This window comes from Leptodactylus fuscus, chromosome 1 (assembly GCF_031893055.1).
Source record: "Leptodactylus fuscus isolate aLepFus1 chromosome 1, aLepFus1.hap2, whole genome shotgun sequence".
NCBI lineage: Eukaryota > Metazoa > Chordata > Amphibia > Anura > Leptodactylidae > Leptodactylus > Leptodactylus fuscus.
Genome location: NC_134265.1, coordinates 71781663 through 71798251, shown reverse-complemented (window position 1 = coordinate 71798251; position 16589 = coordinate 71781663). Strand labels below are relative to the sequence as shown.

General features: G+C 42.6%; 1 protein-coding gene across 1 annotated transcript in view; it reads right to left on the bottom strand.

Moving 5' to 3' along the window:
- Positions 1-16589, bottom strand: part of FER (FER tyrosine kinase) — a 192562-nt gene that overhangs the window by 151622 nt on the left and 24351 nt on the right. The window contains exons 3-4 of the mRNA XM_075272244.1: positions 2356-2632; positions 1028-1201 (exon numbers count right to left, since the gene is read on the bottom strand). Of these exons, the coding sequence (XP_075128345.1) occupies positions 1028-1201; positions 2356-2562 (381 nt within the window). The 5' untranslated portion in view covers positions 2563-2632. The remainder of the gene's footprint in view (positions 1-1027; positions 1202-2355; positions 2633-16589) is intronic.

The window sequence follows — 16589 nt, the reverse complement described above, 5'->3', positions numbered from 1 at the left end:
TAGGGTATGTTCTCACACTCTGTAGTAATTTCTTGCAGGAATCCACAGCTAAAACTGGGAATTCTGCCACAAACTGGCATACAGATCCACACACATTAGTTTTATATTAATTCAATGGAGCAAATCAGTCACTTTTCAGGTCAATAAATTACTGTAATTGAGGAATGGAGCGGATTTGTGGCCACAACAAACCTGTCCCATGTGAATATTCCCTTTATACTTAAAAACGTTCATCTGGTTAAACAACCTTTTTTTAGTTTGTTTTTTTTTTTGGGGGGGGAGGGGGGGGGTTGGACTGACCATATAATACAAAGGCCTAGTGGGCACTTCACCAGAAATTAGGCTGCCCTCATGTAATGCAGATATAATTGAGATTCTTGTCTAGCACAAGAAGAATGGGTAGACACAGTAAAAGGTTGTGCTTGGGCAAGGAATCCCGATCTTTAGTGCTCTGAGCATCTCATCTACATAATAATAAAAGTAAAGATTCGAAGCAAGATGGGCATGAAGTGAACAAGCGCAGGAACGCAGGTAGTAATGCACATAGCAACATGTCTGCTGTAACAACAATTCAACAGCTGACACACTCTAAAAGGTACTACATACAGTGTGGTGCAGCAAAATGGAAAAACTATGGCACCTGCAGAAAATAAATACTGCATTACATGAAATGTCTATGGTACATGAAAATGAGCGGAATAAATGTTCTTTTCCCAAGTCCATATTAGGCTAAAGCTTAATCCACTGTACAGATAACTATCTCACCCAACTCCGTCATACACACCCACTCCCTGCTTGGCCTAGCAATTCACGTGTACAGAATGGGATGAGCACAGGACAGCTTATCTCCTCCAGAACAAAAGGATTGGACAGCTGAAATCTAACCGTACCAAAAAGACAGTAGAGAAAAGAATCTATGACAGAACCCAGTTCCAACAAATTCCCCATCGACGTAATGTTTGTTAAAAGGGGTGGAGGGGAATCCATAAAGCTGCAAAATGAGCACAGTTACGCTCCAAGAGCATACCTTGTACAACTCTGCCTCAATCTGCTGGTGAATGCTGTTATAACTCTTTTTCACTTGCTGCTTGTCCTTGATCATGACGTTGAGGCGGTGGAGGGGTCCTGCATTGAGCTCTTCTGCATGACTCTTCATGATCTTACTGAGCTGTTCTGTCTGATGAACCATGTGCAGCCATGACTAAAGGTTAAGAAGGAACAAACAGAATAGATTAATTTAAAGGGTTTCCTGCAGGTAAAATTATATACAACAAAACATTATATATAACAAAGCGGAGTGCCTTTTAGGTATACGTAAGATTTTAACAAAACCACTCAGCTAAAAAAAAAAAAATAAAAAATACATGCACAGATAAAAGGGGTTGTTTCATGAATACCCCTGCCCATATGCCATATTAGGTTTAAATATATACTACTTAAAAGGGGCTCTATCAGCAAAATCATGCTGATAGAGCCCCCACATATGCGTGAATAGCCCTTAAAAAGGCTATTCAGGCACCACTAAAGTTATATTAAACTACCCCCCAGTTTTGAAATAATATCCTAAAAAAGAATGTGATCAACTTACCCATCGTGCACGGTGGGCAGGCATTCAGGGTCCACCGTCTTCTTCATCCACGCCTCCTCTTCCTGCGATGTCCTTGGGTCCCGTCTTCCTCCGGCGCTCGCGAACTGACATTGCTAAAAAAAAAAAAAAAAAAAATGGCCTGGGCACATGCACAGTAGCATGCTGCTTCTACTACGACTACTTCGCATGCGCCCAGGCCATTTTTTTTTTATAAGCAATGTCAGTTCGCGAGTGCCGGAGGAGGACGGGACCCGAGGACATCGGAGGAAGAAGAGGCGTGGATGAGGAAGACGGCGCACCCTGAATGCCCGCCCACCGTGCACGATGGGTAAGTTGATCACATTCTTTTTTAGGGTATTATTTTAAAACTGGGGAGTAGTTTAATATAACTTTAGTGGTGCCTGAATAGCCTTTTTAAAGGCTATTCACGCATATGTAGGGCTCTATCAGTATGATTTTGCTGATAGAGCCCCTTTAAGAGATGGGTATCAAGTGGACCCTCTTCTGGGGCCAGCATACAGTGCAACTAGCAAACAAAAAGAACATAGTGATACTGGGGGAATTCAACAATGCGTCATAGTGTGGCTCATCTTTGGCACAATGCCTTTTCTTGCACCAAAGAAGCATCACATCCTGTTCTGCACCTCACTCACCACTATCTGCAAATGCGAGTGGAGTGGAGAAGGGAGCAGTTCAGGGATTCCTAAATCAACTAGATCACCATGAAAAAAGATATTCTAGTCACGTGAAACCAGCCTTAGCCTTACCTTGGAAACACTGCTGATGTAGTCAAGCTGAGGAGCACTTTCCTTATCAACTTGGTTGCAAAGATTTTGCAGAGTAGAGGCATAATCTTTGTCACTTTTAATTCTCAAAGCCATGAATTTTTTCACAGTTTCCAGGAGACGCAGCTCCCAATCTTGAAGCTTTAGCAAAGCATCATGTGAAAACTTAAGATCCATGCCAAACCCCATCTTCACCAAGGCACTTAGTGGGTCTGGTCTTGACAGAGAAATTTCTTTTGGTCAACACATGCCCGAATGTCTGAAAGAAAATAAACACCAGTGTCACAATCTGCAGGGACTGGAAGGGTTTTACATATGGGAGAACTGTTTTATTTTTTTTATTTTTACTTTTTTTTTTTTTTTTTAAGCAATAGGCTAATGCACTCTATATTACAAATGATCAATTCTGAATACATCGTAAGACATACACTTTCATAATGTTATATAACACACAATCATAACAGCCATATTTGACATAAATTGTAGGGACTAGCAGGCAGCCATATATAAAAAGGTGACTGTACTTGCCAATTATGGTGGACCTGTCAACTATCTTCTGAAACCGACCGAACCCCCCCCCCTTTCAACCCCCAATGAAATAAAACAGAACTTTATTGATCCCTTGGGGAAATTGTTTTTTGCCCTTTAGCTCTAGTTGAACACATGACCACTTTAACATTAGAGCATATAATAAATCACATTGGACTTATAGCATCAAGAAGAACATACAGTATAATATTAAGAAAACACATCCATACAGCACTGTCCAATTCACGGGGAACCAAAAAGCTATCGCTGGTTTCACAATGCTGTTTGAGCACTCCGCCGCTGAATCCGCAGAGTGAAAAGTTCTACGTTTGTGGGTTTCCCACCTGCAATCGTACCCTAAAGAAAACAGATCGCCTTGTGAAAGACAAAGAATATGCCATAAATGTCTGACCGGTACGGGTCACTGCTTGGAGGTTTCTGTAACTCCCATTCACTTCTATGAGTGTTATGGGATCGGCGTAGCTGTATTCATAAACTCAACCATCAAAGACAGTGAGGTCACGGTCAGCGAACGTCTGTCACAGATCCTGTGGATATGCCATGAATGACTTTCAAGGGAAAATCTCTATAACCAGTGAACAGACACATGCAAAGCACAATATAATAGGTAGGGAGCCAGCGCCATGATCTCTAGGTTTAACATATAAAAATAAATTGACAAGCGGTACGTTGCCGAGCTGCTACAGCCATTATACTTACTCATCCCACATGTGGTATTACTAATACAAATCTATCTGTCCTTTCATCTCTTGAAAAACTTGTTCTGTCACTACTTCAGAACTGGGGGCATAGATAAAGCAGGAGCTGACTGACTTCAGATGTATCTAAGACGTGGGAGACTACAATCGCCTGGAGTATTTTACAATGCCCCGGCCATTTTATTTGCATTGATCCATATATATGAGACATAATATCTTTCACGCCATGATTTATCTCATGCAGACAGACTAACACACCCTTTGTTGGTTATTACACAAAATCTTCAGAGTCTTGAAAGGAACAGTAATAGTAACCTCACCTCCTTCTATTCCAGGATGGCTGACTCATACATTGTACTGCTGAAACAAGTAAAAGCCATACACACTGAAATGGAGGATTTTAACTAAAATAATCATACTTTGGCTGAAATTAAAATTCAACGTTCATTTCAGTATAAAAATAGATAAATCAATAGACTTTTAATCATAAAAGATAAAAATATGGTTAAATAAATACCTGAGTAAGAAAGAAAAGGGAAAGAAGACAACAGTAGCTTGCAGCGATATACTGCATATTCATAGGAATATAATAATAATAATAATAATAATAATAATAATAATAATAATAATAAATTTTATTTATATAGCGCCAACATATTCTGCAGCGCTGTAATATACACTCACTGGCCACTTTATTAGGTACACCTGTCCAACTGCTCGTTAACACTTAATTTCTAATCAGCCAATCACATGGCGGCAACTCAGTGCATTTAGGCATGTAGACATGGTCAAGACAATCTCCTGCAGTTCAAACCGAGCATCAGTATGGGGAAGAAAGGTGATTTGAGTGCCTTTGAACGTGGCATGGTTGTTGGTGCCAGAAGGGCTGGTCTGAGTATTTCAGAAACTGCTGATCTACTGGGATTTTCACGCACAACCATCTCTAGGGTTTACAGAGAGTGGTCCGAAAAAGAAAAAACATCCAGTGAGCGGCAGTTCTGTGGGCGGAAATACGTTGTTGATGCCAGAGGTCAGAGGAGAATGGCCAGACTGGTTCGAGCTGATAGAAAGGCAACAGTGACTCAAATAGCCACCCGTAACAACCAAGGTAGCCAGAAGAGCATCTCTGAACGCACAGTACGTCGAACTTTGAGGCAGATGGGCTACAGCAGCAGAAGACCACACCGGGTGCCACTCCTTTCAGCTAAGAACAGGAAACTGAGGCTACAATTTGCACAAGCTCATCGAAATTGGACAATTGAAGATTGGAAAAACGTTGCCTGGTCTGATGAGTCTCGATTTCTGCTGCGACATTCGGATGGTAGGGTCAGAATTTGGCGTCAACAACATTTAAGCATGGATCCATCCTGCCTTGTATCAACGGTTCAGGCTGGTGGTGGTGGTGTCATGGTGTGGGGAATATTTTCTTGGCACTCTTTGGGCCCCTTGGTACCAATTGAGCATCGTTGCAACGCCAAAGCCTACCTGAGTATTGTTGCTGACCATGTCCATCCCTTTATGACCACAATGTACCCAACATCTGATGGCTACTTTCAGCAGGATAATGCGCCATGTCATAAAGCTGGAATCATCTCAGACTGGTTTCTTGAACATGACAATGAGTTCACTGTACTCCAATGGCCTCCACAGTCACCAGATCTCAATTCAATAGAGCATCTTTGGGATGTGGTGGAACGGGAGATTCGCATCATGGATGTGCAGCCGAAAAATCTGCGGCAACTGTGTGATGCCATCATGTCAATATGGACCAAAATCTCTGAGGAATGCTTCCAGCACCTTGTTGTATCTATGCCACGAAGAATTGAGGCAGTTCTGAAGGCAAAAGGGGGTCCAACCCGTTACTAGCATGGTGTACCTAATAAAGTGGCCGGTGAGTGTATATTAGGTATGACTATGTATCACCACAGGTTCGTGTACGGGGCAAAACTCAGGGCAGGTCCTGTTCCGGTTTGCTTCGTGGCCCGATTTTTGAAGTTAGTTAACGGGTTCAGCTCATACACGCGGTTGTGTCTATGAGGTCCAAGATGGTTAAGCAGAGCTTCCAAAAGGTACCAGTTGTCCTTTGAGGTGCTAAAGGCCCAATCTAAAGAGCAACCTCATGGCCATCAGGATCCCACTGTAGCAATGAATCCCTAGGAGACCAAGATGCTAACTGAGATCTGCCCTAGAAGTGACCCCAGAACAACACAAGACTTGTCTGTAGGATTGATAAACCCTAAGACTCTATTACCTGCTCAGGAAGGACTCATGGCAAATGCCACTGATCTATTTCTGATTATGTATCCTGAAATAGGTCATCAATAGAAAAAGAACTCAACAATCAATCCCTTAAAATCCCATATTCAATAATAAGGTTTCCTCCTATGGAAAAAAAATAAACTTCAATATTTTGTCCCATTTTGACACTCTGCTTCTTCTAATACCTAAATACTGTAAACCAGCAAAAAATAGAAACTATAAAGGATTTCAACTGTTGAGATTTGTCAAATTATTTTTCAACCAAGACTCCTAGAAATCTGTTCTGGTGATCCCCTGAATAAAACAGCAGTGAGAATGGTCACTTGCAGAATAATATGACTACAACCTGGCCAGACATGAATACAGTGCTAGGATATTATTAAAAGGCACTTTATGTACTTAACACTCCCAACATAATTGGCCCCAAAAAACAGGTCTATGAGTCCTACATCACATGTATTATCTGTCTTTAGATACTACTTGTGATATGTGGCTAAAATGCAACATTTTGTGGCAACATTCTATGCATTGCTAGATTTAGGCCTGGTTCACATCCACGTCGGGTATTTCGTTTGGGGAGTCCACTTGGTGACCCCCTCCCCACCTTTGCTGAGCACATTAAAAAGCAGTGGAGGGGGAATGTTATACTGGAGCACAGATGTAAGGGGAATGTAATACTGGGGGCAGAGATGGCGAGGGAATGTTATACTGGGGGCAGAGATGGCGGGGGAATGTTATACTGGGGGCAGAGATGGAGAGAGAATGTTATACTGGGGCAGAGATGGAGGGGGAATGTTATACTGGGGGTAGAGATGGAGGGGGGATGTTATACTGGGGGGCAGAGATGGAGGGGGGATGTTATACTGGGGGGCAGAGATGGAGGGGGGATGTTATACTGGGGGCAGAGATGGCGAGGGAATGTTATACTGGGGGCAGAGATGGAGGGGGAATGTTATACTGGGGGCAGAGATGGAGAGAGAATGTTATACTGGGGGCAGAGATGGAGGGGGAATGTTATACTGGGGGCAGAGATGGAGAGAGAATGTTATACTGGGGGGCAGAGATGGAGGGGGAATGTTATACTGGGGGGCAGAGATGGAGGGGGAATGTTATACTGGGGGCAGAGATGGAGAGAGAATGTTATACTGGGGGCAGAGATGGAGGGGGGATGTTATACTGGGGGCAGAGATAGAGGGGGGATGTTATACTGGGGGCAGAGATGGTGGGGGAATGTTATACTGGAAGGGCAGAGATGGAGGGGGAATGTTATACTGGGGCAGAGATGGAGGGGGAATGTTATACTGGAGGCAGCGATGAAGGGGGAATGTTATACTGGAGGCAGAGATGGAGAGGGAATGTTATACTGGGGCAGAGATGGAGAGAGAATGTTATACTGGGGCAGAGATGGAGGGGGAATGTTATACTGGGGCAGAGATGGAGGGGGAATGTTATACTGGAGGCAGCGATGAAGGGGGAATGTTATACTGGAGGCAGAGATGGAGAGGGAATGTTATACTGGGGCAGAGATGGTAGAGATATGAAACTGGGGCAGAGATGGAGGGGGGACATGAAATGAGGCAGATGAAAGGGGATGAAACTGGTAGAGAAATGGAGAGGAGGGGGGGACATGAAACTGGGGACAACTGCAGGGGGCATTAAACCGTGCAGGAAGCTGGAGGGGGACCTGTCTGCCTCTAGTTGCCCCCAGTTTAATGTCACCCTCCTGCTACCCCTACGGTTTAATTGTTGCTTCCAGTTGCCCGAGTTTAATGTGCTCCTCTAGTTTCCACCAGTTTAAACTGAGGCACCAGGAGAGGGACTTAATACAGTGGGGCAGTTGGAAGGGAACATTATAATGTGGGGCATATAATGTACAGGTGACTGTAGGAGGATTATACTTTGTGGGGGCACATGAAAAGATGATAGAGAATGGGCAAAAGCCAACATAGAAGTGGGTGGAGCTAAATTTGCCACGGCACGCATGGCCCTCTAGAATACTTTAAATTTTTTATGCAGTCCCATGGGAAAATTAATTGCCGACCCCTGGCATAGACTATAATGAGGTTCGTGTGTTTTCCGAACAAATCATGCGGAAAGAAAAGTACTTCAAGCCGCACTATTCTCTCCGCATGATTAGTGTACACACTGTGCGGAAACCACACAGACCCCATTATAGACCATGGGGTCAGGGTGGTTTCTTTGCTAACAGCTTTTTAATGCATTTGGTATTCCATTCAGGGAGGTCCCTCAAGCAGACTGCCCAAACGGAATACCAAACGTAGATGTGAACTGGGACGAGGGAAAGGGGGAGAAAAAAAAAAACAGAGAGGTGCACCTTGTGCAGAACCAAATGTGAAAATTAGAGGCAAATAACCCTCTTAACCCTTAGTATGTGGGTGTTTACCTGGGTCAGTTGTGCATATCACAACATTTGTATAGGCATTTAACCTCTAGGAGGGCAGCGTGTAATGGTAAACAGTAGTTTGGAGGCTCCAATAATGTGGGGCAGAATTGGTAATGGAGTTCAAATTTTTCCAAACGCCAAAAGAAAATGTCAGGTTCTGCGCTCTTTCCACACGATTTAGATATTAGTCGGTCATCAGGCAGTGTAGTGTAAGGGGTTTCTATTCATAGTCAAGACACATAACTCATTTTGGGGTTTTGAAAAAATACAAAAGTGTGCACCCCCGGGGCCACACGGTGGCTCAGTGGTTAGCACTGCAGTGCTGGAGTCCTAGTGTTCAAATCCCGCCAAGGGCAAAAAACCATCTGCAAGGAGTTTGTATGTTCTCCCCGTGTTTGCATGGATTTCCATCCCATATTCCAAAAAAAGACATACTGACGGAAAAAAAAAAAAAATGTACATTATGAACTCTATGTGGGGCTCACAATCTACATTAAAAAAAAAAAAAAAAAAAAGTGTGCACCCCTTTTTCATTCAAGTGGGTGTTCATCTGCTTGAAATGTATCTTCCGTATTCCATTACCATACAACATAACATTCTATGCATAAACTGCACATGCCTCAGATTTATCCCACTATTAAGGGGTTCCCCCATGCAAAGGACTTCACACAGATCATCTAATCTTTCAGCCTCTGGGTGCTAGAAGTGGCACTATAGGTCCTTGAACCAGCTGATCGGCAGGGGTGCCTTGTGTGTGGCGTCAGTCACCCACCAATCTCATATTGATTACCTATCCTAGGATACATATTAAATATCCTAGGCCTAGAAAAAAAATCTTATTCTGAAAGAAAACATATTGCTATTTCAAAATTTGGAAGAGCCAGATAAAATAGCTGTCGCCTAAAGTGTATGGACAGCTTTGCAAAAGCAAGACACAGCATACCGAACAGAAAAAGCTGAGTTTTAACACGTCATCATTTTTTCATAAAACAAGACATGTTGTACTAACAAGCCAGAGTTGTCTAGCCAATAAAACGATTTAGAAAAGATCAAAATGGTTTTATAAAACATCTCATATTTTTATGATTTACTAGAGATGAGCGAGTACTATTCAAAATGGCCGTTTCGAATAGCACGCACTCATAGGAATGAATGGAAGCGACCGGCACGCAGACTTTGCCGGCGGCCGGCCGCTTAACCCCGTGTGCTAGCTACGTCCATTTTTTCTTATGGGTGCGTGCTATTCGAAACTGGAGTTCAAATAGTATTTGCTCATCTCTAGATTTAACTAGTATTGCTACTGAGGATATAAACATACCGTATTTTCCGGACTATAAGGCGCACATAAAATACTTCGATTTCCTCAGAAATCGAAAGTGCGCCTTATAGTCCGGTGCGCCTTATATAAGGCTTGAAGCGGCGGCACGTGAGGAGTTAAGCGGCAGCCACCGGCAAAGTCTCCATGCCGCTTCCATACATTGCAATGGGAGCGCGCTATTCAAATAGTATTCGTTCATCTCTAACTATTTGAATAGCGCGCTCTCATTGTAATGTATGGAAGCGGCATGCAGACTTTGCCGGCGGCCACTGCTTAAAGGGATTCTACTAGAGATGAGCGAGTACTGTTCGGATCAGCCGATCCGAACAGTACTCTCTCAACTCTAGATTCTACCATTAAAAGAACCTCTTCCCCCTGACCACGTCGGAATAGCCTTAAAAAGGCTATTCGTCTCTTACCTTTTCCATAGCCAGCGCCGCCTTCTCCCTGAGCTGTGTTCGTGCCTTCCGTGTCCCCGTCTGTGTTGTCTTCTTTGGGCCTCATGGATGACGCATGCGCAGTCGGCTCTGGCTGCGAGAGCCTGTTAGAGCCGACTGCGCATGCGTCATCCATGAGGCCCAAAGAAGACAGAGACGGAGCTGCGGAAGAAGGCATCGCTGGCTATGGTAAAAAGGTAGGAGACGAATAGCCTTTTAAGGCTATTCCGACGTGATCAAGAAGGAAGAAGTTCTTTTAATGGTAGAATCCCTTTAACTCCTCGCGTGCCGAGCACTTCCATTCATTTCAATGGAAGCGTGCCATTGAAATGAATAGAAGCGGCTGGTACGCGGGGGGTTAAGCGGCCGCCGGCAAAGTCTGCCGGCCGCCACTTTCAATCACATATAAGGCGCACCGGACAGCGCTGCGCCTTATAGTTCGGTGCGCCTTATAGTCAGGTGCGCATTATATATGGACCTAGGCAGGACTATAAGGCGCTCATGGGTAATGCGCCTTATAGTCCGGTGCGCCTTATAGTCCGCAAAATACGGTAAGCCAGTTTCTACCTCTCTCTGTGCCTCCGTCGTCTGACATCACCAGTGACGTTGCTTCATGGGTTTTTTTCAAATAACTTTTATTTGTAATTTTCATCTTTATTTTATCCCTGCATTTATATCTGCAGAAATTTAGGTCAACTCTACTACATGTCTACGCAGCTTATTAATGCCAATCTGACATCTCTCAGATACTTCACCCATTAGGCCCAGTTCTCATCTGCATTTGGGCCATTCCGTTCCCCTCTCTGCATGAAAAATGCGAAGAACAAAAGTCCTGCAAGCAGCACCTTTCTCTCTGCATTTTTAATTTGGAAACTGAATGGAAACCACACGGACCCCATTATAGTCTATGGGGTCCGCGGGCTTCCTTAGGTAACCATTTTTTGTGGATTAGGTTTCCTTTCGGGAAGTCCCCAAGCGGACAACCCAAACTAAAACTCATGCACAGATGTGAACCGAGTCTTACTTGATTGGTCATTTACTGGGTGTCAAATGGGACCAGGAAGTAGAGAGCAGCAAGGTCTCTAGGAAGCATCAGTATAGGATTGGAGGGGGAACGGCAATGAGCATATGAATTGTTTTATTTTTTAAATTTATTCGTAGGCTTTTATATATATATACGGTATATATAATGTTAATCTGTTGACCTGTCAAACCCTTAAGTAATACTATATCCCACAACATTGTGGAGCTGGTAGGCCAAATCTCCAAATACAACTCCCACGACCTGAATTCTATCCCTGCTCAGACTCCTTCATAAATGTCTGACAGCCATGGTGAGTCAGAAGCAGCAACGCTCCTCTATTCAATAAAAAGCAGAATTCATACGAAGTACATCAGTAAAAAAAACTATATTGGTAACTGTATAATTAAAAATAATTAATAATTTAAATCATTTAAAAAAATTTCTGATCCGGTTCAACTCAATATTGGCCCCAACTCCACAGCCCTGGACTATCACAGCTTCACAGTCAAACAAATGCAAAAACCGCCTGATGTTCACGTAAAAGTAATAAATATGGAATAGATTGCAGCAACGTATTTGTGTGTCTTACAAAAGTCTTGTGGAGATAAACTATACAGCACTTACTCACTAGAAGGGGCTGTGACCTTTCCTAATGATCTGCAGCCGCATTGTTTTCATTAAATAGTGAACTGGCTGCCTCCCAACTTCTGCTGTAGAGAGTAGGCCGGGGTGGAGTAGACTGAGCGGCCAGAATACTATCTCTACATAGCTGGGCACATTAGCTGTACTTGGGTAACCACCAACTTTTCCACATGTTCATCATACACCAGAGAGTGACAAACATATTTGTTATCAATGCTTATACACAAGGATTCCAATGCTTTTGCTATTCACTTTTCCTTGAGCTCTAAAGGCAAAACTGCATAGACACACGAAGATAAAGGCACATATGAGCTGTATCCATGAATACCTAGGCAAATGTGCAAAAAATACCAACCTAGTAATACCCAAAAAGCAAACAGAAAAACTCACAATAGTGTTTGTGATCTTGGCCTCCTACTATAGACAGAGATGTTTGTGTGTGGTGGGGAAAATTCAGGGGTAATGTTCCTCCTACAACTGGTTGTTCATATTTTTCGTTTAGTAATTAAAACCAACAAAATGACTAAAACATCCCAGGGGTCAACAACCTTCAACTGTTGTGACACTACAATTCCCAGTATGCACACTTTGAATTTTGCTCCTGGAACTCCCATAAAATAAATCAGGTTGGGAATGATAGTTTCACACAACTAGAGTGCCAAAGATTTCCAACCCATTGTCCAGTCCAGGAACTGAACCAGGACTATTGTCACTAGCTAGCTGGACCCCTGCCTCCATGCCCATTCACTATGACAGTGGCTGAGAAAAGCACCCATCTCCCAACCACTGTCCCCTAAAACATGTGGAGGCCACTAAATGGGGCATGGAAATGAATGGCCGTGGAGACAACCATAGAAGACCAGAAAAGTATCATATGCAGGTCCAGTGACTAAAGCTAGGACACATACATTATACTTACTGGGTATAATACGGGTGTCTTGTGTATTGTACCACCAAGTGTGAAGTAATGTCTAAAATGAACAGTAAGAACTATAGAAGGGCAGGGAAAGCATACTACTAAATGTATATTTTAAAAAAAAAAAAAAAAAAAAAAAAAAATGAATATGCAGCTAAACAATCCATTACGATAATTTCTACAAACATAACCAGAAACCAAAGCGAACTTACATTTCACTAAACAGCAGCTGGACTTGGCTCCACTCCAAAATCCACTTATTTTGTCTCTGTTGATTTATTATCTATTTGAAGAAAAAAAGAAAAAAAAAATCACAAAACTATTCTCTTATCTACAGTAAGTTTCCTTAAAGTATAAATTTTGCTTATTTCTCTAGAAGTGGCAAAAAAAGCATAATGCACCATTAGAAACACGCTGAACATCTTCCTTCCACTTATGAATGTTCTGACCTTAAAAAAAAAAGCAACCGACCAGCTGACTGCAGAAATCCCAGCACCCCCACTGATCAGTGGCTTGTAGTTGCTCCATCTATACGCATTACAATGTACAGATATGCCAGAGAGCCTTGGACCCTTCAATGAGATGATCGGTGGTGGTGTCTGGTTCCCCCCCAAGTCATCAAGATTCAATATTAAAGAGAATGCCTCTCCATATTCCCCATGTTTATACCACAGAGGGTCATCCTCAACTCCAACGGCTGCGTATGCTTTTACTGATGCAACCTATCTATGTATTACATGGGCATTTATTCGTATGCATTACCAACATGGAGCGTCACCCCTGCAATAAAAGCTGATTGCTGGAGAATCCTGGCCCAAGGTGATCAGCTGATCACTTCATAGGCTTCAGCATAGGGAGCATGTCATCATGAAGCAGTCCGTTGAATGGGAAGAAAAACAGTACAGTTCTCATCGCTACCAGAATTAAACATACAGTAAAGTACGATCTAAAAAAAATAATAGAATATCAAATATCCTGGATTATTGGACTATAACAGAAAAATATGAAAAAAGTGGCTTTACCATCAGAACAAATGACAATAGTTAAAGTGAATATGCATTTACAGTAACTTTGTAAAGTATTGTTATTAAAATAAAAACCTGTCTCTATGCAGAAGTGTTGCAATTTCCTGCTTGTAATAGCTCTCTGTTCAAAATGTATAGGTATGTGCTTGCCATTGTAATGAGGCCTTTACACACATGCCCAGTACAATACAGTACAGCTTCTGATGTATCCCCAGTGAAAGAAGCAGGGATATAATTTAGGCAGGGCATCGACTTTCTTTCTGCTTCTCAGAGAAGAAGCTCAGCATGGACAGCAGCATTTATAACCTCAAAAGATAGGTAATCACAGACCCCCAAGCTGTGAGGAGAAAAGCAATTAAATAAGCACCTCACCACTTATTTTCCTCCGTCGGATAGGCTCCACATGAACAGATTTGCTCTGGGAGACCCAGACTGAATGCCAGCAGTATTTTCCAGACTAAACCCCAAGATGGGACTGGGACTTGCAACATCATATTCATCTATATGCTAGGAGTCTGTGCTAGTCCACGGCTCTACTGTCCTGTACCGAAAACATGATTATATTACGGGACAGCAGGACAGTGGCGAAAGAGGGACTCTGTAAGCAGTGAGGGGGAAAGCAACTTCCAGCATCAGTCTTTATCAGTACGTCTATCTTTTACAGTAATAAATGCTGCAGCATATGCTGGGCTTTCTTTCTGAAATGCTTATGCCCAGTCTAAGGCTCCATTCCCACGGAGTAACGTGACTCTCATTTAGACACGTAAACACGTGTCTGAGCGAGGCGCTTCAAAACAGATCCCATTGATTTCAATGGGTGCCGGCTTACGCGCCCTACACATTGAAATCAATGGGAGGCTATATAACCCATTGATTTCAATGGGTAGCACGCGTAAGCCGGCACCCATTGAAGTCAATGGGATCTGTTTTGAAGCGCCTCGCTCTAACACATGTTTATGTGTCTAAATGAGCGGCGCATTACTCCGTGAGAATGGAACCTAAATGATATCCCTGCATCTTTCACTAAGGATCCAGCAGAAGCTAGGCATGCATGACTAACATACCAGGAGTGCGATTATACACTGTGGGGGGTTTTAATTTTGCTTTTTTTTTTATTTTATTTATTTTTTTAACAATACTTTAAAACACATATTTGATTTACAAGAGCCCAAAATAAAATATTACAAGAACATGAGCTCGTATCAAAAGTAGGGATAAAGACCAAATCTAAATCATGATTTACCATGCCTTTCAGCTTTGGGATTGTCTAGCCCTAAATGTTAATCCCTCTTCAATAAGCTGTTTCATCTGTTCTAGTAAATCTCAACTTTATATCTCAGATCTGTGCTATAAACCAATGGTGGATAACCAAATGCCACAAATTTGGGAATTTCAATATATTTCCAAATGCGCTATTTGTGGATTGGCCTGACCGTGAGCTCCATAGTGGCTCTTCTTCATACATGATATGGTGAGTGTGGCAAAGCTTACACGTCATTACTTTCAGTGCACTGTGAAAGCTGCACCACTGAAGTCTGGACTATTCATCTTCTGCTGCTTTGGAAAACCATATGGTCATACATTTACCCTGCATCGCCTGTTTCTGACTGATGGGTTACTTCCAGGGATAGGGGGAAAAAAACGCTCAGTCAGTGGATGGTAGTGATCATGAATATAACAGAGTCCAAACTGCACCATATTCACACATAGCTGAAATCAGAATGCCATCAATACCGCATGCTGACAGTACACAAGGCAGCATGAACTAGATGACATTTCACATTGAAGCTCAGTTACAGGGTGTTTCATGGGGAAAAAGGTGAGGCCATGTTCAGGAAAATCTCATTCATTCGGATCTCATTCATGCTCATTCAGTGCCCTAAAAAAAAAAAAAAAAAAAAAAAAACACATCCACCATGGAAGGCAGACACTGGCCAGAATTTGGAGTGAATTTTGAGAATCCCCCTCAAATTCAGATGCCAATTCCTCAATGTGAATGGCGCCTTGCAGGTTCAGCATACTGCTTCTCCCAGGCAGTGCTTCTTCATTCAGTCAATGAATACATACAACATTAAACAGGTAGTCAAATAACATGATTCCCACCTAACTACAAGTCAAAAAAAGAGTCAACTTCTGCTTTTAGCAGAAAATGAGTTAAATAAATGCACTCTATTTGGATGGACACGCTTAGCTGAGCAGACGTAGGAATTACGGTATTTTTATCAGAGTGCCTAGAATTCCTGGTTAAAGGCATTTTTCCACTGCTACAAGTATTGGCATATCACTAGGATACATTCTCACTATATATAAATGGGAAATATCAGTGAAACAAGCCAGTCAGGGAGAAGCCCCGATGATACTTGTCGCAATGCGAGACTCGCTTTTAAGCCATGTTTTCCTGGATGTATTACAGGGACAGCCAGTTACTTGTAATAGGGTATACTGTCATTTTTCTGCAGCCTGTGGTTTACACAGCATGTCTCTCCTGATAGGTCCTATATAAGAGTTCACATTTATCTATGTAAAATAAGACAGGCCAAGAAATGCTCGCTCTCTCGTCGCTCTCCACTTTAGCCAAGAGTCCGGGATCATGAACGAAGAATTCCCCCCTATTAAAGGGACACTCTGGTGATTTTATTTCTTTTGACTCCTATCTGACCACCTCCTCAGTAGTAATAGCCATTTCTTCATAGTGTCTTTCTTATTCATTTTTTACCTTTTTCATTATAGGGAATCTGTCAGGGCTTTTTACCCCACCATAAACTGGCCCCATGATCTACAGGATGAAAGCATTCCCTTTCCATTGCTGACCCTCTGTAGTAATCTTGTCATATGCAAATGAGCCTAAGTAGTCACAGGGACAGGGGGTAGCTTGGTAATGGCATCAAGGAGTAAGGGGCTATGAGGGAGATGTCACTCACACCCAGGATGTGTGATTAAAAGC